The sequence below is a fragment of the Chanodichthys erythropterus genome, chromosome 22 (genome assembly GCF_024489055.1).
Source record: "Chanodichthys erythropterus isolate Z2021 chromosome 22, ASM2448905v1, whole genome shotgun sequence".
Lineage (NCBI taxonomy): Eukaryota > Metazoa > Chordata > Actinopteri > Cypriniformes > Xenocyprididae > Chanodichthys > Chanodichthys erythropterus.
The window spans coordinates 18917282-18944254 of record NC_090242.1 but is presented as its reverse complement, the minus strand read 5'-3'; the positions used below and the strand labels follow the sequence as shown (position 1 = coordinate 18944254).

General features: G+C 39.1%; 2 protein-coding genes across 3 annotated transcripts in view; both read right to left on the bottom strand.

The window, feature by feature from the left end:
• The window catches only part of bcr (BCR activator of RhoGEF and GTPase), a 69411-nt gene extending 46269 nt beyond the window's left edge, over window positions 1-23142 (bottom strand). For both annotated transcript variants that reach the window (XM_067375898.1, XM_067375899.1), the window contains exon 1: window positions 20930-23142. In XM_067375898.1, coding sequence (XP_067231999.1) covers window positions 20930-22418 — 1489 coding nt within the window. In that variant the 5' untranslated portion in view covers window positions 22419-23142. The remainder of the gene's footprint in view (window positions 1-20929) is intronic.
• Window positions 23143-24080: 938 nt separating this feature from the next.
• Window positions 24081-26973, bottom strand: part of atp2a2b (ATPase sarcoplasmic/endoplasmic reticulum Ca2+ transporting 2b) — a 42436-nt gene continuing 39543 nt past the window's right edge. The window contains exon 20 of the mRNA XM_067375036.1: window positions 24081-26973. This exon is cut by the window's right edge and continues 970 nt beyond it. The gene's annotated coding sequence lies outside the window, so the exon portion shown is untranslated.

The window sequence follows — 26973 nt, the reverse complement described above, 5'->3', positions numbered from 1 at the left end:
TTATTTGAATGGTAGCACTTTACAACAATAAGATCTCATTTGTTAACATTAGTTAATTCATTAACCAACACAAACTAACGAGCAATAAATTTATTTTGTAACAGTATTTATTATATTTGTTAATGTTAGTTAATAAAAATCCAGCTGTTCGTTGTTTGTTCATGTTAGTTCACAGTGCATTAACTAATGTTAACAAACACAACATTTGATTTTAATAATGTATTAGTACATTCTGAAATTAACATTAAGATTAATAAATGCTGTAGAAGTATTGTTAATTATTAATTCATGTTAAATAAAGTAGTTAAAGGGTTAGTTCACACAGAAATGATTATTTTGTCATTTATTACTCACCCTCATGTCATTCTACACCCATAAGACCTTTATTCATCTTCGGAACACAAATTAAGATATTTTTGATGAAATTCGATGGCTCAGTGAGGCTTCTATTGGCAGCAATGTCACTGAACCTCTCAAGATTCAAAAAAGGTACTCAAAACATTTTTAAAACAGTTTTGTGTAATGTGACTACAGTGGTTCTACCTTAAATGTTATAAAGCAATGACAATACATTTTTTGTGCAAAAACAATTTCAAAACACTGCTTCATGAAGCTTTGAAGCTTTACGAATCTTTTGTTTCGAATCAGTGATTTGGATCATGTATCAAACTACCAAACTGCTGAAATCACGTGACTCTGGTGTTCTGAACAACTGATTTGAAATAAAAGATTTGTAAAGCTTCGAAGCTTCATGAAGCAGTGTTTTGAAATCGGCCATCACTAGATATTGTTGAGAAGTCGTTATTTTTATGTTTTTTGGCACACAAAAAAGAATTCTCGTCGCTTTATAATTTTAAGGTAGAACCACTGTAGTCACATAAACGGTTTTAAATTAAAATAAAATGTTTTGAGTACCTTTCTGGATCTTGAGAACTTCGGTGACATTGCTGGCAATGGAAGCCTCACTGAGCCATCGGATTTCATCAAAAATATCTTAATGTGTGATCTGAAGATGAACGAAGGTCTTGCGAGTGTAGAACGACATGAGGGTGAGTAATTAATTACATTATTTAAATTTTTGGGTGAACTAACCCTTTAACTTTAAACTAATGAAACCTTATTGTAAAGTGTTACCATTTGAACAGTAGCTTAAATATACACTAAATGGCCACAAGTATGGATAAAAATTGTAAACATGACCAAAACGTAAATACTGATAGCTATATTTAGTTGTCACATTTGTCACTATCCTCTTCACTATTGTAATCTCAAGTACAGAATTGAGTCATTTGATGCACATACAGCAACCAAGATCTGCATGCATCAAAAATTCAGTTAACGGACTATCGACAGCTCAGGCGTCTGGCTATGGATATAAAAAAACTATGATATGTCAATATCAATTCAATTAACTACACAAAAAGCTAGGACAGTGTTTCAGTATTAGCACTAACTCTGTAAAGAAACTTTTAAAATTTTACCCTGAAAATAAAAATAATACCTGAAATGATAATGGTGGTTAAATGTTCAAGCAAGAATTACAGTATTAGGACATTTGAGCTTGAAATATAACTGCAGCACTAAGTACAAAAAAAAAAAAGAAAGTACATAAGCCATGACTTCAAATATCTTGAAAAGTTCAGAAAGAGTTATTTTCATAAGCCATCTTAAATGCATTATCCTTTTGAAAAGACTGGAAGAGCTATTTAAAACTTGCTAAGCTCACGGAAAGCGTAGCATGTCTGAAGGTATCTAGTCCTAACTGAGGATGTGTTGTCTTTGTGATTTTAATGCAGTGTTTGATTCAAGTTACACGTGTCTGTGTGAGAGTTCTGATGTGCATGGCTGATACAATTCCTCACCAAACTACAATGCAGAATAATTTAAAACTTTTGCCTCTCAGGAAAAAAAAAAACTGCATTACTGTTAGCACTCCGGCTAATCAATATCTACAAATGTTCAACAATGTGCCAAGCATGGCAATTTATTAAACAATGATTTGTTTAGTCGATTTTGCCCATTAAACATTGGATGGCAGTGACATAATGACTCAGTGAGGGGCAGTGAAAAAAAATTCAACATGACCTTAATCAAAAAACTTACTCTAAAAAAGGCCAAAGAGAGAGAGAATACAATCCTAGAATGCTCTGGAAAACAATTAATCCAAAATTATGGATGGATGTATGGATGGATGCATTCAATACCAAAAAGCATCAACAAAAACAATTCAATCTAATTAGAAACAGACCATTTAAAAACACTACATCATGTGATTCATGTTGCTAGGTTGGCATGGGAAAAATGTGTTTCACATGTGTTATTGCCCATGTTGAACATTTCAAATAACTTATAACAGGTATAACTTATGTTAGTATGCTGCCTTAAAATACTGCCTACATAGGCAGTAGACAGCAAGGCACTAGGTTTTAATGTGGTGCAACAATGCACCATGCATCATTCTAACGTATAACACGGTTACCACAATCGCATCAAAATGGTGTCTATGACCCAAAATTAGCACCAATAATTAGAGCTCTCTTGGGTCAGTAATCTGCCTTATAATTAGGAAGTTTAAATAGCTCTGGGTGGCCACATTGGCACACAGTAAGTGGTGGAGTGTGTGTAGCAGTGTGTGTGTGTGAGATGGGGGGCCACGTCCTGGTAATTGCTCCAATCTGGAGCCAAGGCACACATAAAACCCGAAGATTTGTGATGCTGGTGTGTGAGCAGGGTAGAATGGAGAGACAAATGTAAAATAGGTCTCCCATTCAGGCATTGTGCTTGGGAACAATACAGATATCACAACCCGATATTTTAGCCCTGTGCCTATAAAATTAGTCATCTAGATTTCTTTTTATAGTCTAGGGTGGCACGGGATCAGAAAATGACACCAGATTCAAACTTGTGATGGCAACATGAGTTAACCAGTAATCTACATCTCCGAGCTCCATTGCTGAAATATATAAACTGAATAAAATCACTTCTGAGGGGAAAGATACTGCTATAAATGACTCAATTAAGAACGCAAAATATCAGTTGAATGTTTTATTTTGTGTGGGTAAAATAAAGCCTTTCCCATTTATTGAATCCATTATTTTCAATGAGTATGTCATTGCTACAGAGGAAACCATGCAAAAACACATACAGAAGGTCACTGTAAAAGGTGAGTGACTTGACTGACAGTTTGCCAGTAGACTGGAACAGCCCTGAAGGGAAATGCTAATGAGTGTCAACAGGGAGGAAACAGAAACAGACGAAGAAGTAAAGGTTCAAAGCCAGGCCAAAGCTATCTGAAAGAACACCACACAGCCGCTTTGTCTCAACCGGGGGGTGTCTAGAAAAACAAAGTCTTTCCTACCTCAATAAACTTCTTTTTTAACAAATCTGACTATCAAAAATTTCTTCGACCAGTAAAGGATCCCAAAGAGAAGCCATTTTGATTTTATCCATTGTCAACATCTGGAGAGGTTATTCAAGGTTGGAGAGAGACAAAAACCATACACAGCAAAACCAAGAAATCGGCCCTTCCCCCGACCCAGTATCAGCTGATTATATTTCTACGGTGCTGGCTGCTGTTCAAGGTGCTCTGAATTTAAGCCGCATCAAATTGTATTCGATTATGTTTATTGTACTCTCAGATGAAGCCATTTTACCTTGGAGCGTAATTCAATTCATTGCATGTAATCATGTTACTTCACCGAAAGTTTTTGTGTTGTCCTCACTGCCACAAGTAAAATTTGTAATTTTAGTGTAGCGTTTTGTGAGCGAGCGGCTCTTTCAATGTCTGTTGGTGCCTTTTTCAATGGATTGAGCTTCCTGGATATAGCACCAACATCAAACGTCATCTCGTTCTGTGTCTACACGGAAGGTCACCTTGAGCGCGTTCCCCTCCACCATTTCACCCTCCCTCGCTCACTCCTTTTTTTTTTCTTTCCATATCAGCAAGAATATTTCACACCTCACTAAGGGAGATCCTTCCTATCGGATAACACAATGGCAAGGTGGCAGCCAGGAGGAATGCACAGCATTTTAGCAGAGGTGTGTGGTCTGGTATTTTGTATTAAAGAAAGAAGAGGAACCAAAAACTGATGACATTGGCTTAGAGTTAAACTGAGGACACAAAAACATAACCAGACAACACAGAGCATTTATGATGCATTTAATGTACAACTGTCAACATAAAAAAAAAACAAAAAAACATTTATGCTGCTTCCTGGGGCTGAATGATTTTAAAAATAATCTAATTGCAATTTTTTACCAATATTGCAATTTAATATGCAATTATTTTTTAAGCTCTTTATCTTCTGTATTATTCAACAAAGACAAGCATTAAATCATTGCATAGTAGGGGTCGGAATCTTTAGGCAGGTCACGATCCAAGCCGATTGCGATTCTGGGAGTCGCGATCCGATTCCAAAACGATTCTTGATCTACTTTTTTTCTTATTAAATTCACAAAATTCTCAGAATCGATCCAGAATTGTTGAAAAGAGAATTGCGATGCTTTGCCTCCACCTAAAGAGCATTATTGTTGAGGCCTGCATTTGTGTGTACAGAAAGTAAGTGATACAAGGCCTTCCTCCTCAGTGATATGCTACACCTCATACAATACCGTAACATCAAACCGTTGTGTAGTCTGAGGACACAGCATGACAACATATACACTTTCCCTCTAGGGACACCACTCCTGTCAGTATATACATCAGCCAGGACACGTATAACAACACTGAAACCAGTCATTCAAACAAAGGTTTAATAACTATAGATAACATCTATAGATAATATTGACCAAGAAGGTGCACAGAAAATAGCATTTTTATTTCATTTTATTTATGATGAAATATTTTATATTTAAAGGGTTAGTTCACCCCAAAATTAAAATTCTGTCATTAATTACTCACCCTCATGTTGTTAAAAACCCGTAAGACCTTTGTTCATCTTCAGAACACAAATTAAGATATTTTTTAGAAAATCCGATGGCTTAGTGAGCCTCCATTGACAGCAAGATAATTAACACTTTAGATGCCCAGAAAGCTACTAAAGATTTAAAACAGTTCATGTGACTACAGTGGTTCAACCTTAATGTTATGAAGCGATGAGAATACTTTTTGTGCAACAAAAACAAAATAACAACTTTATTCCATAATATCTAGTGATGGGCGATTTCAAAACACTGCTTCATGAAGCTTCAAGAATCTTTTGTTTCAAATCAGTGGTTCGGAACATGAAAGTCACATGATTTCAGTAAACGAGGCTTCATTACGTCATATGTGTTTCGAAATTTCAATGGTTCACCACTAGGGGGTATGACTTTGGTAGTTTGATACATGCTCCAAACCACTGATTCGAAACAAAAGATTTATAAAGCCTCAAAGCATCATGAAGCAGTGTTTTGTTATCTATTAAATTTTAAATATGTCTTTAGTAGCTTTCTGGGCATCTGAAAGTGTTAATTATCTTGCTGGCAATGGAGGCCTCACTGAGCCATCGGATTTTATGAAAAATATCTTAATTTGTGTTCCGAAGGGTGAGTAATTAATGACAAATTTTTCATTTTGGGGTGAACTAACCCTTTATTTTATTTTATGTATATGAATATAACAAATTTAATAAAATATAATAATTATTATTAAAATGACTTCAGTTTGCTTTGTCTTGATTGCTTCAATACACTTGATTTCACACACACAAACATTACAAAAGGGTTCTCATACATACATACAATTATAAAACTGCCTTTATGTTTTAGAAAGCAGATCATTGGGGGTCCTTGGTACAAAAAACTTTGAAAACATGAAAACTCCCTCATAGCAGTTGTTGGTGGGGCAGGAAAAGAGTCCCAGCATCAATAATAGTGACAAGCACATGCCTTTCCCCTTGGGAAAAGACGTTATAAAGTAGGATAGTAGAGTGTGAGTGAAAGACAACAGAACTGAAGATAAACTTTGCCATTTGGGCCAGAGTGTGTTTGTTCAGAGGGACACTGTGGCGTGGGCAGTGCTGTCACGAGGCTTTGTTCGTAATGGTGACCAATAATCTATTTTCTATGGAACTTAACTGTGTAACAGCTGCAGTGTCTGGTTGTGGCCATAATATTTGGGCTAATCTGTGGCCTTAATGCAGTTAAAAAGCCTGGAAGAGAAGAGGAGAGGAGAGGAGAGGAGAGGAGAGGAGAGGAGAGGAGAGGAGAGGAGAGGAGAGGAGAGGAGAGGAGAGGAGAGGAGAGGAGAGGAGAGGAGAGGAGAGGAGAGGAGAGAAGAGAAGAGAAGAGAAGAGAAGAGAAGAGAAGAGAAGAGAAGAGAAGAGAAGAGAAGAGAAGAGAAGAGAAGAGAAGAGAAGAGAGTTATGGCTGATAACCATGAACAATAAAATAGTCAAAGCAATGAAAAGAAAAGAAAAGAGGACAAAAAGGGAAAAAAGGTGAAGCAGCAGGGCCAAAACTTGAGTTTTATTGGATAGCTAAACCACACTGGAGCCAAAGCATTAAAATCCAAAACACATTTTCCCTTGGAGATCACAGGGGGAGAGACCAGAAGCTGGCCAAACCCTGATCCACTACCGCCTGGAGAACAAGAGGACAGACACATACAAGCACAGATGGATGAGACACCACAGCTTCCTCCAACTCTATACAAGCCCAGAGTCAGACATCCTGTACTCAAACGCCTTTTTTCCCTAAATATTCAGTCCTCTTCTGTCAAACGCTTGTGTTCCTCAGCTGTGTTCTTGGCTGATTTGTATTCTGGCTGACAAAGTTAAGGAGACATCGCAGCTCAGAGTTGTAGCCAGCTGCACCGTGGTGCTGCGCCCGTCCTCTGAGCCTTAAATCAGAACCGACCCACCTGCCTTCAAAAGGAGGGTGGAAGCAGAGAGGAACAAGCGGGCCAGGACTGCTAGATATGAGTGCAGCTGGCCACTAAACATCAGTCTCAGTCATTAATCTGATAATGTGTTATTATTATAACCAAAATTCCCCTCCGACCCAACAGCAGTTTATTCTGAAAACTCTCCCTGATGAGCATCACTAATATAAATCCTACTACAAAGAGCCAGAAGGGATGGAAAAAAAGAAAAAGAGCTAAGAAATTGAGGAGAAAAGAGAGAGACAGAAAACGGAAATAGGACGAAAATGCCTAAGGGACTAACGCATGGCTGAAACAACATGAAACAGCATCTGCAACATTTAATTTTCCTAATGTGAAGTATTTCAGAGTGAAAAAGAATATGCAGAAATAATATATGACTTAGTTTTGGATGAAAACAAATATTTTTCTTAACAATAACAAAACTACCAGGGATATTTAAAGAAAAATGAACATTAAACATTAAAATGTTGTCAATTTGATGTATTTGAAAGTAAACAGGATCTATTTTGATATCATATTACTAATAATATAAGACTGCATGCTATTTTGTCCAATAATTGCAATAAAGTTTGGTCAACAAATGGCTACTAATAAAATTCTATATTATTTTGTGTAAAAAGACCAATAAAATCAACAATGACATTTTAAAGGGGTATTAAATCATCATATTCACAACATATATTATTAGAAAGTATGCGGATATTCATCTTGTAATCGTCTAAAGATTACATTTAAAAAGATCAAGTTTCATTGAGTATTAGATGATAAATAAAATAAAAATGTAGGATAGAAATAGCCATAAATGAGCATGCACAATTAAATATCCAATATTAGCCAATATATCCAATACAGATCGCTAAAGTCATTAATATTAAACGATGGCCAATATGGTCCCTATAGCCTATTTATTGAGTATCTTTTGGTATGACTCAAATACATTAGTCATTGGACAAATATGAAAGAAAATGCTCATATAACTATATAAACTGCAGGCTGAGATTAATCCTGAAGCCACTGTACAGTATTCTCATATCACTGCACTGAGAGAGAATGAGACCAGATACAAATACATTCCCTAGTGTGCTGCCAAACCCAGTTCAGCCGCTCTCCTCTGAACACACGTCCCCCCTCCGGTCTACTACTAAAGCCAATCCACCGTTCAGCCACATACTGATAACCGCAGCTAACAATTACTGCCAACTTTAACTGAAACTGATTCCATGACCACTGTCTATACTTAAAGGATTGCAATAATGGTACAGCTGAATTAGAGTTGTCACTGGCTGCAGTTAGTAGTATTCAGTTACTTTAAAGACATGCCATAATGGCATGTAGACACAGCTAAATATCAAACATTGTTTGCATTAACCATTGGCGAAAAACACTTAGTCTAATCCTTTACTCTGGCATAACCTGACTATTAACCCTTTCCTCTAAAACCACTTTCAGCCTTATTATGGTGCTATAGTCATAAAACACTTCGCCACATCCATGACCTAATCCTTTACAGTCGAGTGGTGATGGGAACCAGACTTATTGTTTTTGACATAAGCCTCAATGGACCGGTGTTTTTGATCTGTCATGATACACAATCCATTTCTTGCCTAGAGTACAGACCACACTGTTGTTAGTTTTTTTTTTTGTCATCTATTGAATAGTCTGACAGTTGAGTTTGACAGCTGGGGAATGGAAGAGAGTATCGTAAAGCCCAGAGAAAATAGAAAATCTTGATTCTAAGCATGGAAGAAGGGCGAGTGTGGCTGGCGAGGGTGACAGATCCTATTACAGTCAGACAGGCTAATGGAACATTGTCCAGTAGTGCCTCTTAAACAAAGACTTCAAACAAAGCATGGAAGAGCACATGTATGAATCAGTGTTGTTACCATTATTAAAAAGCTAAAACAAACTATTAAAAGATGAAATTTTGTTAATTGAAATAAATCTGAAAAAAAAAAAAAAAAAAAAACAGACCGCCTTCCATATTCAACTTATGAAAATAACATTTTATATATATTATTTATTAATATAACTTCAATTGTGTTCATCAGAAAGAAAGTCGTATACACCTAGGAGGATGGCATGAGGGTGAGTAAATCTTGGGGTAATTTTAATTTTAAAGTGAACTAATCCTTTACGGTATTTATGTTCATTATTACTGTAAAGTTATGTGCTTTGAAACATGAGGTAGTTTAACACCGTCTCTTGTGACACTTTTGTTTGCTCCCTGCTGTACATGTTCATGTGTGTTGGAGGAGGCGTGGCTTTGGAGATGCTCTGAAGGGAGGGTAGGATCTTATGCTTTTAAAGCTATAGCTCACTATTGCTAGCCTCTCCAAAAATTACCTACCCTACCTTTAAAGGTCCCCTATTATGCTAAATCCACTTTTACAAAGTGTTTTGTATATAAATGTGTGTTGGCAGTGTGTGAACACAACCACCCTACAATGATAAAATTCATTCCACCCACTCCTTTTTTTGACGTCTGACAGCCAGCTGTCTGCATGCGTGTGCTTCAGATAAGTGTGCACAGAAAACGATTCATTAGTAGTTAACTGACAAGCCACGCAATATCGCATTCATTATCGAAGGCGATACATCTGCGATATTGCGTGGCTTATCAGTGAACTACGGCTCTGTCTATTAAATGCCGCTCCATTTGAAAGCAGGTGATGGCGATTTAGCGGTAATCAGGGAACCGGCTTTACTGACGAAATGCGGTTGACAAAAGCATTCAATATATCGCCCAGCCCTACACAAAGACATTATTAAAACAATCTAAAATGAAAATAAAAGAATCTAAAATTAATAAAAACTATAAAAATTACTAAAATAACACTGGTACAAATAATATAGGATGTTAAAGCTGCAGTAATCGTGTGGCATGTGATGACAAAATGTAATCAGATATTAAAGGCATAGTTCACCAAAAAAAATTAATGCAACAAAAGAACATAAGAAAAATGTTTAGCTGTTTTGACCATATAACGAACATCACAGAAGAAAAAAACAAGGGTTGGTAAATAACGACATATTTTAAATTTTTTGGTCAACTGTCCCTTTTAATACCTTACTTTAAATGGAAGAAGGAAAAAATAAAGAAACAAAATCAACGACACAGAAAGCCTGCATTTTTTGCAGGGATTGTTTGGCGAAAGCAACCTTTGGCGTGGGTTTCCCCTTTGCTCTTTAAAATAATTCAGTTACGAGGGGACCCCCAACGTCCTTGGGGGCCGACGCTTTGATCTCTTCCTGGTTTTCCCCCTTGTTTGCTCGAAAACCCACAGGCACATCACAAAGGTGCAAGTGTAATAATTGGCTGCAAGCGGTCTAGATTCAAAGCAGCTGCCCAGACTACATGAGGGAGCAGTTCTGGCTGAAATAAATGAATGCTTCATTAAACCACAAGAAAGACCAATCTGGAATGTCTTAGTTTTATCAGCAGAGGGGGGATTAGGATTGATTTATGTCATGCCACAAAATGCACTTTCAGGAAGGCCAAAAACAAAAAGGTACTGACAATGCAAACAAGCCCATTTTCATAAATGGACTGTAAACAAGCCAAGAAGCATTTGCTTGTTTCTGTAAGGGCCATTTGGTGTCTTATGAAAGGGATGAGGCATTCAACATGATGAATGAAGCACAGATTAGGATGACTGCTCTTCGACGTGATTTAAACAGGATTTGAGATTATGCGCTGTGTTTGTATGACAACATGGATTTGAGTCGTAATCTGAAGCGCGTCAGAAGTCACCTATGCTAATCTAAATACCCTTCTCTTGTCTGACTCACCCATCTTGGATGTAAACTGTGATTGCCACAATGGTCCCGCTGTCAGAAAAGGCCAGCAAACAGAACAGCCGTAGTTTACATAGGCAGTAAATCTGTGCAGGGTGGGCCTCTGTAATGCCAGCTTTTCCTTGATTTTTTTTTCCTCCATGTGCTGTCCGTTTGGAATGGCTGCATCTGTGCGGTGACAAAAACTCCTGTGTTCGAGCTCTTGGCACATGCAGCGACACAACACACGCTCAAACCCCACACGCGTACTTGAGCATGCTCTGGAAAGGGTGACGAAGCCACGTTCAGGGTGGAGTGTGGAAGGGTTATGGGGTGATGTTAGGCAGCTCTTCCTCAGAGGGTGGGGTCACTGTCCACTCCATGTTCCCAGGCCTGTACAGAGCTCATGCCAGCCAGAGCAGTGCCCTGTACCAGGAAACACTCTGCAGGGGTTTGGCCATCTGTGCCTGGCCTAGCGCATCAACTTGGCCAAATGCCGTACACCTCTCACATCGCCTGTTATCCCCTGATCTACAGCTACAACACCACCCATACATCAACAGCTAGAGTGGGCGGTAATGCCATGTTATATTTGTGCTCATAACATGCCTAATGACACTACAAGTGAAGCATCTCAAAATTAAGCTTTGCTGCAGAATATTGAGTGCCTTAATTTAATGTACAGTCACTAAGCAAATCCAACTGCCGCTTGAAGTGTAAAGTCTTAGGTCAGACACTTAGCAGCCATTAAACTGGATATGTTAAACATTGCAGCAGTTTATTTAACTTCAACTATAGGCTGGAATACACTACACGACTTTTAAAACAGATTTTAAATCATCTTTCATCAGATCTTAGGCATCATACACTTGCCGACTTTGTAAATGGTTACAGAGGAAAAACTGGGCATCATACACTAAAAAAACGACTGATGATCACACACAAACTTTCAAGTCATTTTGAACACTAACTTGTATAGAAACATGCGCCTCTCATTGCTAGGAGATGCGTGACTTGAAAACGGTGTTCTAAACTCAGCTCAAAATATCAAACATGATTGCTACATGACTCAGATTGGATGGATTCATAGTCTGAAGCCAAAAAAATCAAAACAAATCTGGAATCTGTGTCCATTATACATCACTATTTTCTGTGATATTCCAGACAGCCCAAAATCTGTAAACTGGCTCTGACTTTCAGAAATTAGTGTAGACTCTTTCAGGGCTCTAGACAGTGACCGAAGTTTGACAATGTGCGAGATAAAATTTCACACGGTCGCATTGGTGCGAGTGCATAATGTTTAGGTTGTTTTGGTACCTGGCTGGCACATGAACTCTGTTAACGCATAGATGATGAAACACCAGTGTTAAAGCGCAAATATAAAACGGTCTATAAAATGTTCCTCTCTTTATGCCTTAATTAGTGATGTATGCTAAGACAAAACACATTGTATTATTTTTATGGTAACACTTTAATATGGAGAACAATTCTCACTTTTAGTTAGCTGCTTATTAGCTTTAATATTGGTTGTTTATTAGTACTTATAAACCATTGGAAGAGTTTGGTTCCACGATAAACGCCATTTAAAAAAACATGCCGTAGTTCACTGACAAGCTATGCAATATCGCGTTCATTCTCAAAGGTGATTCATCTGCGATAATGAACTCGATATTGCGTAGCTTGTCAGTGATCTACGGTTCTGTCTATTAAATGGCGCTCCATTTGAAAGCAGGTGATGGCGATTTCACAGTAATCAGGGAACCGGCTTTACTGACGAAATGCGCGTGAAAATTGCATGCGATATATCGCCCAGCCCTAGCATTAACAAGTTCAGAGGCTGTGATGTGGATCAACTTACTTTGTTGTGTATTTTCAACAGTTTCAATATGAAAAATAATTTTATAATTGTATATTGATTAAATTGATTAAATGCATTTTAATTGCATTTTGGAAAAAAAAAAAAAAAAAAAAAAAAATGCTATGGATTTATTGCATTTTGGGGGGGGGGGGGAATCAGTGTTTATAATAAATATTTGAAAATCAAAATCTGGATTTGAATTTTTAATGTTATTATAACCTCAAGATGCTATGTGAAAGTTTGAAACAGAAAATAGTGGTTTTCATCTTGCCACTTTATTGGTAAAGAAAACAAATTTTTACTCAAATTAATCAATTTTATAGCAAAGATTTATAGCGTTTTGGAACTAAACTCTTCATATATTAATGCCGTATTCTGCATGACCTTATGCTATATCCCTTAATCCTATCCAATACCTAAACTTAACCACTACAACGACTACCTTACTAACTATTAATAACAACCAGTGAATTAAGGGTTTACTGAGGCAAAAGTTATAGTTGATAGTGAATATGTGTTCCCCATATCAAAGTGTTACCATCCTTTGGGGATAAAAAAAAAAAAAAAACACTGTACCATATCTGAGACCACCATAAACATGGAGATTAGGCTGTGAAAAGTAGAAAAAGAACTTGGCCACTCAAGATTCACGCCTGTATTGGCCAGTCCACCAAAGACAGGTGTGGACTGATTTGTCTTTAAAAGACACTTACACCAGACTATCAATGCTCATTTATTCTTCTGATGAGACGGACACTTTCCTGACGTTTCTGGCGCCACGTTCGTTCCATAAGTTGAACAGGGCTAATTGAATCCACTATAAGGAGAATTATCCTGGAATGTTTTCATCAAAAACCTTAATTTATATTCGACTGAAGAAAGAAGGACATGGACATCTTGGATGACATGGGGGTGAATAAATTATCAGGAAATTTGTATTCGAAAGTGAACTAATCCTTTAATATAAAAAAGGGTGCAACCAAATTGTAAGCTGGTGCAACCAACTGAGAAAGTTAGTCACACCTGTGCAACCAGTGGGAAGAATGAGTCTAGAGCCCTGTCTTTTGAACTATTCATTTAAAAATAAAAACTGCAACAAATATAAGACAAAGATGATGCTGTATGTTTTTGATTCACTGAAAAGAATAATCTCATAATAGTTATTTCTGTGAGTAAGATTTGTACTTGCAAAGATTAAATTGTAGCTTATTTAAGCAATACAAGAAGGATTTACCTTAAAAAAAATAATGTGGATGTTCATATTTTCTACTCACAGTTTAACTTTCACTTAGTGGTAACACCACTGATAACTAGCTGAGTAAACTGCCCCCCTTCTTCTTCCCCTTTCATTCCTCACCAGGAGCCAGAAGAGGGTTGTGAAAATTTTGCTGCTATTTGGCAGAAAGTCCTCAAACAACAAGCTCTCATTCTCTCTTTCCTAACACGCTGGGAGGCAGAGCCTTGCTGCATTGGCATTAATCAGTTTTCCTCCTCATGTCCTTTACAGTACATGCAATGTTCTCACAACACGACTTCTGTTATTTTTTCGCAAATATACCCCCCACAAATACTTTGCTATTTTTTCTGCTAGTCTTGCATTTCAATTTCTATTTAGAAAAACACAACAAACAGCTATCTTTAGAGTAGAAATCTTCTTTCTCTAATACTGTGGATTCACAAAATCTGGCGCAGATTCGAAAACTTACCAGCAGAGACACGAGGATTACCCAGATATTCTGAGTTGCCTGAAATAAAAATCAAACAACAAGCTATTTTCAGAGGGAAGACCACCGTCATCGTTTCCACATACTCAGTATGCGATCTGTTCTTAATTTTTACTTGCCACCAGAAAGCACACTTCTGTGGATCTGGGGTGTCTGTCTAAAAATAAGCGACTGGATGGCCTGACCTCAACGCGGTGCTGCTGGACAATGCAAGCACTGAGCTAAACCCACACCTCAATTCCTGTCCACACCTCTCTCTCAACCTCAAATGTGACAAGGGTAACACTTTTCATGGAACCATATGACAAATCTTATATATTATGGGAATTTTTTTCAGCAGAAGAGCACACCAAGCCCCTTTTAGTGAACCAAAACCATGCAGCCCTATGAATGTCGTCTGATTGCTGAACAAAAGACTTAAGAACCTGTTCTTTACAAAACAATGGTTGATCTAAATATGTGTGCTTCCCTACTATATAGTAGGTGAAAAAAGTAGTATGTTGAATTCATAGTATTCATAAAACAGTATAGGAAAAATGTACCTGAATTACCTACTACTTCCGGCAAGATTCTGAAGTGCGCAATGCACATCCAATGGGCACTATCCCATGAGGCCACGGGTAAGTTGTGAATGGCAGTGAAGCAACAAAAGTAATGCTGACAGGTCACATGACAATGAATTGACCCTTCACCAGGAGTTTGATTGACAGGCGATCTGACCAATCATAGCGCCGAATCCGCCATTTTGTCCGACAAATCAGTCAGGGGAGTTAGTAGATTAACGTCGGTGGAGTTGGTGTGTACTTACATCTTTCCGCGGTTGAAACAACATTCCATCTGATTGTTCGTTCATGTTTATTTGATGCTATAAATGAACAAGTAGAAAGAGATGATTGGTTCACGAGCTGCTTGAACTGAGGCACTAAGGCGATCTGTCACGACACATTGAAGAGCCACAAAATGGTATTTGTTTAAATTTCTCAAAATTTGAGACCTTGTTTCATATTAAAAGTAACATTTTTCATTGCGTGAGAACATGATGTGTGGTGTGAGAGTGGCATGGCTTGTCAGACATAGCAACAGTAACTAAAGAGGGCGGGTTTTTGCGAACGGTCAAATACCTACTCAGAGAATATGCGATTTTGAATGCAGGCAGTGAATGTAGTTTGACTCTGAACTAATGATTTTAATGAACTCGCTCATCTTAGTCAATCAAAATCATATGTGAAAAAACTGACTCAAGTTTTAGTAAATGAAAAATGTAGTAATCTGATTCTGAATGACTCATATACCAACATATTTACTCACAATATTCTTCTTAGCATAATCCTCCCACACATTCAAAAGACTGTGTTCATATTCAAACTGCGAGAAAAACGTCACAATTTTCCTTGCACTACAAGAGTTTCCACACAACCCTCAGTCCTCTTCCAACTACCTGAAATGCCAACTTCACTGTAAAAGTCATTCATGACTTATGCAACCATATTCCACACAGAGCACATCAGCTGCCTTAAGCCTCGTCCTTTTAATGAATCACTGATGTTTTCTTGGGTATGTGTCTAAGAACTTCATGTTTTCAGTCATCCCCTGCCTCTTGTTCTCTCCGTGACTCACTCGCTCTTCACCCCAAAGGACACTGCTGCTACTGATCTGTAAACCACAGAAAGACATTTCTTCCTGAATGCCTGCTTCAAAACGCCAGAGGACCATCGGGAAACAATTACAATTGTTGTTTACAAGAGGGACATTGACTGTGGGAACGGTCCCCTGGGGAGGACGAGGAAACAAGAGATGCAAAAACCTCAGATGATTCTGTGTGCTGAAATAATGCTTTTTATTAAAATACTTCTGAATTGCAAAAATAAAAGGATGACAGGGTTAGGCTGGTGCCTATGAGATGTATCTACTTCAGGGATGTTCTTTCATCATAAAGACTTGAAGATCTAAGAAATGCATGCAAACATAAAATATGTGCATACACACACATGCATGAGTGGGACTGTTCACACCATTATGCAATGAGAGCCTTTCCTATCTGTGTTTCAGCATCCCCCACATCTCCACATGTCCACTGAGGCGAGAGACAGCAGTTCAGCACACCACACGACGTCCTCCTGCCTCCCTTTTCTCTTACAGCACTATGGTATTGGGCCACTGGATTTCATTCCTCTTCTTGGCAGTGTCCTTTAAAAATATCACGTTTCTAAGCAGCAAGTCAAACAAAATAAAAAAGGCAGACAGGATCATATGAGATAGCATCTCTTTCTTGGCAAGATAAGTGGCATACTGTCACGCTAATGTTAACCTGTGAGGCCTGCGAGGGCTTTTTTCATTAGATGAATGGCCGCTCTATTGATTTTGTTCTGACCATCACCAGCTTGATTCACTGTTTAAGAGGAACGAAAGTGCATATCATCTCAAGCCGAAATGTAAATTGATTCGCAGATAACTGATTGCATATTAAAGTAGGAAAGCATTTGCCATTTCATCAGGTTAAAACCTACAGACTTTTACTTCAACGCCGTCTGGTTACACTAAGCTATGCTTGCTAACTGTTAAAAATAAGTGAGACGCCTTTCAAAGTTATTCACATCGACTTTCGTATCAGTCTGAGGACAAAAGGACCTGGAGCACACTGGACTGTGCTCAGCTGGTGTCTATCCATCTTCATCCGCCCTCTGTGTTATCTCACTTTTGCACAAAGAAAATCTTCCTGGCATTTGAATGGACGGGCCGTGCCAATGCCCTCCGGGTCTGTCTGCTTCACACCAAAGTATTCACCTCATCAGCTCAAAGCTTTTGGTTTTCAAGTTAAACGTGCCGCATGACAGCGCCTCGCCTGTAGTCATTCTGATAAACACTGCAGATCAAAGTATGCTTATGAAGACAGCCTAACATTGAAAACAGCCTGGTGAGTCACACTAGTGGATATCTGTGTCTTTGGCTGAATCTTCAAGACACCTGCTTGTTGGTTAGTTGGTTATCGGACGAATTTTCTTATCAGGCCGAAAACAATAATAAACATATCAGCCGATACCGTTATGGTGTCCAATATAGAGATGCACCGATTGATCAGTCTCACTTCTTACCGATTCCGAGCCGATCTTTTTTGTTACCAGCGGCACAGGCGATAACGTCAAATGCGCGTTCCACTCTCTTCTCTGTCACGGTGAGGGTGAAGTCAGTGACACACACCCGCACGGGCGCCTCCTCTCTCTCACTCGCCTCATTCGCTCCGGTTAAATAGTGTTTACTGCGCATAATTTTAGTCATTCCCGCAGGTTTCGCGCTCACACCGAAAGTGCGCGCTCCACTGATCAATATGAAGCGAACAAGCCACGCTCAGTCTCAAACAGAGATAGAAGTCAAACAGACTCACAAGTAACGTTACCAAAATAAGCGCCTTCCTGCGCTCAAACTTTCAAATACATACACAAGTATGTCAAAACCAGCAGCACAGGCAATCTTGGTGAGTACACAGACAAACACTGTCAGTTTTTAATCGTTAAATAGCTAAGAAAGTGAACCCATGTTGTGTGTAATGTTCAGTATTGGGTCTCATAAACTCTTAAAGGGACAGCAGTCCAATATTCCTGCTGCTGTCTGTCACATGTTAATCAAAGAACAAAAGACAAAGAAAATCAATTTCAGCTCTTTACTGAATACGTTTTATAACTTTAATGGTAAGAATTGATCTGTATTAATAGTTATAATAAAGACTACAGAAATTCATAGCTGTCAACATTGAACACTGAAAATAAGCAAAGACTATAGAATAACACATGACGTGTCACTCGTATTGTTTTGAATGGGAGAAAGTGTAATGCGCAATATGGCGGAATAAGTCCTGCCTTCTAAATAAGAGCCAATCGCGGACTGGTAAAGTCATCGCGTCACTGCAGCAGCCATTAGAAGCACCCGCCTCTGAAACATGGCAGAAGAGACTCGCATTTAGGTCTGCGCATGCGCATTAGCTTGATCCAGCCTGGTTCCAGCGTTTGGATAAAACATTTAAGACAGCTGTTGTCAGATTTCATTGGTGATTTCAAATATGAAATGTAATCGTAAGGTTGGCGAACAGTTTTGGAGAATTTGATGTTTCCCCATTCAAAGAGATAGGGCATGATGCCCAGGATGCCCGAGAGGCGTTTCAAAGATGGCCGCCGAGTGAAATGACTTGTCTTAAAGGGACTTTGAAATAAGGGAGATTTCCCGGAATCAATCCTCAAAATAAGGGAATTTTTTTTTTTTTCACAACCCTCTTCTGGCTCCTGATTATCAGGCGCGCCGTTGGCACGGGGGACAGGGGGTCAGGACCCCCGCACTTTTGATAAGGGCTGCTTCAGTCAGTCACACTATATCATCTTTTAGCTTAGGATATTTTCTTTCAAATGAGACCATTTTCATTTTCACGTTTCTGTGAGCTTTCGTTCGTAAACAATCAACGGAAATGCGCTCTCGAACGGAGAAACACGTGATCTCCAGACCATCGATCAAAGCGTGCTAACATTTTGGGACAGGTCAATGGTATATAAATCATGCCCGAACGTTAACGTTTGTCAATCAAGCCAAACCGTCCATTCAGAAACCGAGAAATTTGGAGGCTGATCTCTCAGGTTGACGCGTGAGCTGGCTTGACTGAAGTTTTCGTGAGGATTTATAGTTTATGGACTGTTTTGATTTTGGTAAATACATCTAGAAAGGTAAAAGCATTGATGGCATCTATAAAAGAGGTATCTGAAAGCGAAACTAAAGTGATATTGCCTCGTCCAGTGAGGAGGACGCACGAAAGGATATTTGTACTGTAATACAATGCTTATCAGTGGCGTGCACTTTGATCGTGAAAGTGAAAGTGCCCTTTGCGGTCGCATCGCGGTGCCCCCGTGTTCCCATTTCTCCCGATGTCCATTACAATTTATATACTTCATTTCCTGCGAGCCTTTCAAAGAAACTCCATGAGCGCGGAAAGACGTGTTCGGCGCATGCAGACGTGCATAGCCCGTGCAAGCCACTTCAGACACAGATAGTTGCGTGTTCTGAGTTTACACAATCAGAGCGTAAAAATACGGGATATTTTACGGGAAAATACTAAAACGGGAAGACAGTGGGAAAAGAGCTAAAATACGTGAGAAAACCCGAAAAAACGGGAGGGTTGACAGCTATGGAAATTAAGGTAACCAATGTAAAATAATACTGAATGTGTCATTTTACATTTGATTACTTTAATTTCTTTAGTATTTCTTAGCTGAATAGAAACCCAGTTAACCCAAAAAACTTAAGTTTCATAGCTCTCTTTATTCTATTGCATTTATTTGAGCTGTTTATATTTTATTACTGACTTTTACTTCTTTTTTTTTTTTTTTTATGAAAAAAAAAACTGCATTGAAGAAAAGTAGATTTTTGTTTGTATATGTTGTCAATTATAGTTCTTAGAAAGAAAATTGGATTCGGCAAAAATCGGTATCGGCCGATCTCACTAACAAAAAATTGGAATCGGCCAAAAAAAAAACGTGCATCTCTAGTCCAATATATCGTGCATCCCTAAAATGTATACTTTTATTCAGCATTACAGGACACATTAAAATTATTAAAAATAAAGTAATGACATTTAATATTACAAAACACTTCCATTTCAAATAAATGCTGTTCTTTTAAACTGTCCAGAAGTTTTTTGTTTACGGTTTTCTTTTACAAACAACTGCAAAGAGCTGAAAATTATACTCCTATAAATTTTACTTTTTAACACATCCTTATTGATGCTTTCGAGACTATCACAAGCATTTCTGTATATTCAATAAAACCTATCTATTTTAGCCAGCTAAGTCAAACTCTCTTAGAACAGCAACAATTTCTGACACTTTTTTAAATTATATCACTGTATATGGGCAGACTCAAATAACACAGAACAGTGAAATTGCTCACTTTTCCTTCTTTTGCCTACACTCCTCTCTCAGGAGATGTATCACGTGAGCTCCACTGACTTCACACTCCATTGAAACTCTCACAGAAATCAAACAATTTTTTGCTATTTTTCCTTACAAAACAACAAGGTCTATTAATCACTGCCTTAACATACACTACCAAAAAAAAACCCTAAGTAATCGATATGACCATTTTTACTCATCAAATGGGTCTTTGTCCTGCTCGGGAGATTTCCGCAGCAGCATGTGACATGAGTGAAAGCTACTCAGCTCCTGTCCTGTACAATGAAGAAAAAACTCACATCCTCACCTCATCATCATAAATTAGCTTGTTTAGTTAATTACTCCTTATATACGAGTCTCATCAGACTGGATTAACTAACCGCAGCAAGCGGCCGCCAATGTGTCTGACCGGTACAGGCAGAGCGTGAAACAAAAGTAGACAATAGCTTGGGACGGGGAGTGCAGAAACTGACAGAGGAGGGATTTAATGGAAGAACAGCAAAATATAAAGGGAGATAAAACAGAAAAGTTGACCAGTCAAGCATGCAGAAAAACACAAGACGCCCACTCATTTTCATTAAGAAGAGTGGGTCTGGCCAAAAGCATTGAGTTGCAAATATTCAGCCATGCTACAAATTGCTATCCACTGTACTGGATTAACAATGATGTCATCAGTGATGTCATTTCTCATTTACAGTCTTACAGAAACAACCATTTTTCACCTTCACCTGTGAAAAAGGAACAACAACAGCATGTACAAGTAATAATAATCATGACTTACCTAGATCTCCATGGTAACTGTTGTCATGGGAAGCCCGACTGGAGGCAATAGAGTCTCCATCGTGGGGCCAGATTTGTCCTGTTTTCCTTACGCCTACAATGGTGGCCTCGGACACCACGACATGTTGCTGCCGGTGCCGTTTCTGTGTCTGCGGTGTAGGGGGGCTGCTGCTGTCAAACGAGTGCTGAGAATTCTGGGAGTTCTGAGAAGGTGAGCGACTCTTCTCTCTGAGTGGGCGGCGGTAGGCTGTCGTAGGGCTGGGCGACACATGACTGGACTGTCCCGAGGAGAAGTCTTCCTCACTAGACGTCAGGTTCTCGTTGGAGCTGCAGTCTGGCGTGTAGCCGCCTCCTCCGCCTCCCACATCCTCGAAACTTCCGGGTGAGTACGACCTCCTGGGCCAGGTGAGAAGATGGTCGTCGCTTCCTCCATGGTCTCTCATAGTGACCCTACCGTCACCACCTTCTCCTGACATCATCCCTCCGACGTAAACACTAGTATATGGCTGGAAATCTGATGGCTGCCATGGCGGCGGTGGTGGTTTGGCCCCATTTGGTCTCGCAGTGCCGTACCGAGGACTGGGCTCGCCGTCTTCATACTCGGCGTCGTATCCACAGGTGCTTTCAGTAGAGCGCCCCCTATAGACAGGCCTGGTGCGTAGATCACCTGCGACTGTAGCAAGGTTGCCCGGAAGTGAATGAAGAGACCTTTTGCGCTCCATCTGCATGGCTTGGTTCCCAAGAGAGCTGATTTTGTCCGAAACCTCACGGTCATTGACTTTTACTAGGCCCCTGTCATGATGAAACTCAACGTTGGTGTAAAACGGTTTCTCCTGGCCTGATTTTCCATCGCTGGCTGAGTGCGAGTTGGCCCGTTTGATCCTCTCAAAGTTCGAACGTAATGCAGCCACCCCAAGCCCCATGCCCGGCTTGTCTTTCAGGGATGGATCCGAGGGTAGATCCTTGTCAGGGGGTGGATGGGGCCTACGAGGGGAGACTCCGCCCCTCTGTGTGGATGGTGAGAGCCCATCGGTCTCACTGACCGGCCCTGCCTGGTGTGCCTCAAATGATGATTGAAGCTCCAATCCGTCGCCATGGGAGGCTGACTTTCTGGCAGGGGGTGGTCGTGGTTTCGCTCTGGTCTCCCCCACAGGCTGAAACCTGCTGCGCTCTGGCTGTCCATGCTCCTGCGCATGGAGATGCTGGGATTCTGCCCCAACAGCTTGTGGGTCCCCTTCTGTCATGTGAGGTGGCTTCCTGAAACCCCATCTCTGTCGGTCATAGCTCTTTCTCTCCTTGGCAAGCAGCGTCTGAAGGTAGATCATCCGAAAGCGCTCTTTGTTCACCTCCATTTCCAAACGTCTTATGGAGGCTTTGCACTTCTCTAGTTCTTGTTCGATTCCCCCAACAGATCTTAGCTCCATCTTCGGAGGCTCAGACTCTGGAAACTGTGCTTTCCAGGCTTCAATGAAACCCACAGGCTCCACCATTGTGTTTTCTCAGGTTGAAAAAAATCTAATTGGTCAAAAACACACGGTCAAGTAGCTCCAACTAAGTGGAATTTAGCCGAAGAAAAGCAAATCTGATGAAAGTATGAAAAGTCGGCAGTGCCCGTTCATAATAAAGGATATTTCTTTAACAACACTTAATACAAATGTTTACAAAACACATCGTTCATGATTTCCCTGGAATTGCCAATTGAAGTCTCAATCTTTCTGTACCAAAATTGTCGTCGTTGTCGAGTTGTTCAACGACAGAAGAACGACCGTTATTGAGCATGTCGCGCGGAAACAATAAAGGCACGCGCATTCTCATCTCGCTCACCATTCCGACGAGACCACTTGCAGAATATCACGCGCACAAATCTCGGTCCCCAGCACAATGACAGCATCTGTTCTCCAGAGCGCGCGGGATAGACAATATACTCCTTAGAAAGCTTTTAAAATTAAGCTGGTCGCCATAAACAAATTATACGGTCCGGTCGTGTATGTGACGATGTACTCCTGTTGCCCTGCGTTCATAATGTGATATCTTTTTTTTCACCATTATCCCCAAAGCCCTTTGTGCTTACGTCTGTGTAGATTGGAAATAAAAAAATCACTCTCCTCGATTGGTCGTTTAGGTCCAGTTGACGAAATTCTCTGAAGATGCTCACGATTATCCCATTTTGTCGCTGATAATTAGACTGTGCAGATTTGGTGAGTCTGCTGTACGTAATGCCTCTGTGTGAAAAGCACTGAGACACCGCTGCTGCTGCTGCTGCTGCTGCAGGAAGGGGCGGGACTACGACATATGATTGACAGCTCTCCCAGCATGGGTTCGATTTAAAGCGACAGACTGCTTCACCGCATAGGTCAGGGAGCTTGTAGTATGTGTGGCGTGGTTTAAAAATCTAACTTTTTAGGCCAAAAGCAGTCTGAGTCTGAAACTGAGTTGTGTTTACATACACGTGCAGTCTTTTTAACTGTAAGAGAAGAAGGTAAACTTGCTTTGACATGCTGTCACTTTTTGTAATTTATATATATATATATATATATATATATATATATATATATATATATATATATATATATATATATATATATTTTTTTTTTTTTTTTTTTTTTTTTTTTTACATATAGATGAAAATTAGACAGATTCAGACCTTTTCAGAAGTAGCATATAATGCAATATGTGCATACATTTGCAAAACTAAAAACTTTCGTGTCTCTATCACAGGCACTATAAAATGTGCATTCTGTTTTGAAATGCTTAATGTATGCTATTGTCGATTAGATTTTGGTCACTGGTTACATAAAAGATGCAGCTGTGTTTACATGTAAAATAAGATGATGTCATTGTAATTGGACCATATTCGAGCGCCAAATTTTGTCTCTGACGCCTTCAAGTGTTCAATCTTAGAAATTACAGACGAAGGGACCGCTTAGGACTCAAAATAGCCTACTTTCAATAAACACACACACACACACACACGTATGACATCTCATATGAATGAATTATTTGTTTTAGGGCCAAGAAATCACATATTGGCCACATTGGAATGGTTGCAGGTCATCAGGTCATTTGGAATCAGGTCATTTGCATATTTGCTGAATAGTAAAAGAAAATCCTACTCCATCATTTATTGAATTTTTAATTTATTAAATGGCTTTTCCAAACCAAACAGATACACATGGAGAGACAAAAAACATGAATGTCAGCATTGGTAAAATTAACTGCAGAGTTTATTTGTAAAATGATGTGTTTAATCATATCATACCATTTAGCAGCAATGTACACAGCAAGTTGCTATATAAATATAGATCAAATTATTTGGCTAATTACAACTGAAAGCATGCATTATACTATATAATACATGTATATAAAACTATGACAATTTACACAGAAAAACTGCAGCAAACTCTCCTTGCATCAGCATTAGGCAATGGTGGACATTGTCATGCATGGTAGAAAACTGACGCTGCTGCTGCTTGCTTCCATACACACTTATTATTCTCAATTCTCTGTCATTTATTCGTTATTATTGAGTTTTTATTATTGATTCCACTCTTACATGTGATCTGCAGCGCAATGGTGGCCATTTTCTCAACATGCAGGTTCTGATTTTCAGCAAAATGAAGCCACTCAAAACAGACATGCACAACACAGAAGCCTGAGGTTTCCCAACACAAGCAGAGGCAGATTCTACTGAGCATTAACTGACAAAAGAAAGAAATTAAAAAAAAAGATTATTGTTTTAGAATGAAATGGAAATGCTAAAGTGCACTATTAAATAAATATTTAGCATAGAACCAAGTATAAGGTGTGAATAATTGTCAGTATGATTAATTGATACACAAGGCAACATTTACTAAAAAAACCCAAAACAAATTCTGATGGCAATAGTGTTTTCATTTGATTCTTATTTATGCCAACATCCAAGTTCAGTTCCTGAGCAAGTCAGACCACAGTGTACGGACCATTCTAATAAAAACTAATGAATTCATTTCATTCAGAAACAAGGCTAAAATTATATGGGGTAAAGGAAACAATCACGCTTAAAAGTAATTTGACCAAGTCTTTACGATATATTACTTCTTAAACACATCATATATTGCAGTGGAATGTACTCAAGCTGATATGGCAATGTGTTAAGTACAGCTATAAACAGCCGCAGTAGTCGTAGAAGGAATTTAACAGAGTTACATAGCAGGGTTGGTCCATTGTCAGAAAAACTTGAGGCTTCTGGATATTGTTGTAATGTGTGGTGAAAAGGAGTGGAGGAATGTGTAGCGGCAATGACACTTTCTTAAATGGAAGTCCACTGAATGGTAATAAAGGCCTGTTTACACAAAGAACAATAACTAGATAAGGATATAGTTCGAAAAGTCGTTCTAGATATAAAAGAATAGCATAGTCGACACCACAACTATAACGATAATGGCAGCGAGAAACGATATCGTTGAAATCATTTTTTTTTTCAGCTGAGGGGCGATTAAGAAAAAAAAAACAAAAAAAACAGCCAATCAGAATATATCCTGGTTCAAAGCGCACGAGCATTTAAAGCGGAACGCCGTAAGATTTGCGAAGCTCCCCCTACAGGTTCCTTCAGTGAATCACACGGTTGTAAATACTCCAAGCGCAGCTCTGGACTACAACGACTAACGCTCACCAGCGCAGTAATTTTTTTTTTTAAATACAGTACAAGAAATCTCGATGGAGGTGGGTAATTTTCGAAATTGTCTTATAAAGTCATAATACATACATTGTTTTTGAATTACCGTAAAGCATTTTGTCACTCTCGCGTGAACGTGAACATGAGGTGAGATTGTGTCGGGTCGGCGAAGCTCAACTTGCAAGTGCTGTTTTCTGGCGTAGACGTGCCAGAGGGGGTTAGTGCTCGCCTCAAACACACCACAAGTCATTTAACAATCGTAAGGACTTAGAAAACTATTTATGAATGTAAAAAAAGTTACTTAGTCCTGCTTTAAAGCGGCAGGCAATAAAACCTGCAGCGCGCTTGAATAAATAGATATCGTCCGCTGGTGTGGACATTAATACAGTTATCGTTATTGGTGTGAATGGGCCTTTAAGGGAATGTGAATGGTTGTTCATTAAAATACCTGACAATTCCACACCAAAGGCATAGTCAGGGACATGCATCCATTTCAGCAAGCAAGAATTAGTGTAACGCGATAGACACCTAAATGACAAAAAGCTTTGTTTAAAAAAAGAAGAAAACAAAACAAAAAAAAAATTACTTTGTACCGTTCGGGTATGTGTACAAATATACAGGCCGTTTTACCAGACTGGCTGGTGAGGGCCGAACTAGAGGCGGCTTCACAAGGAAACCCCTCCCAGCGGTCAATCTTGTGCTCAGCTATGTAACTAAATCTCTGTACATTAATTTCATTTATTCAAGTATAATTGCTCCTAAAACTTGCCGTGTTGCACTGTAGGAAGGAACAGACCAGCTAGTAAAATGAAGACACACTTTTTAATTCAAATGGTTCATGAGTGCATTTTCTTAAAAGTAGAAAAAAAGGTAGCATGAAACATTTTGGTTTTGCATTGTAAAATTCATGTTTTGAATGCAACACCTAAACCCTTGCTTGTTTAATTTTCTACTCCTTTGTCTCTGACCTGAACCCAGTAAACGGTAACATTTACATCTTTTGTCCAACCCACCCCACCCCAAACCAAACCAAAACCTCTCAATTAAGTTAATGCAAATTCATTCAATTATAAAATACAGTGAAACACACAGGAAAAAAAAGAACTTAAAACAGATTTGTTAGGGCCAAAAGAATCTGAGTTTTCAAATAGAGGCACACCTCATGCAGTAATGTGTACAAGCGGTGTAAAGCTAAGTGGGAGGGGAAGCAACCAGAGAGAGTCGAATCTGACAGTCCTGAGGTAGCTGTACTCTGCCTAGTGCAGAAAAACTGGCTTTACTAATCAAAAGTGTCAGGTAATAGTGGAAACAATGTATCACCATAAAAAATGGAAGTTATTACACATAGGGAAAGACATACAGGTACAAATCATACATGAAAAACCACACAA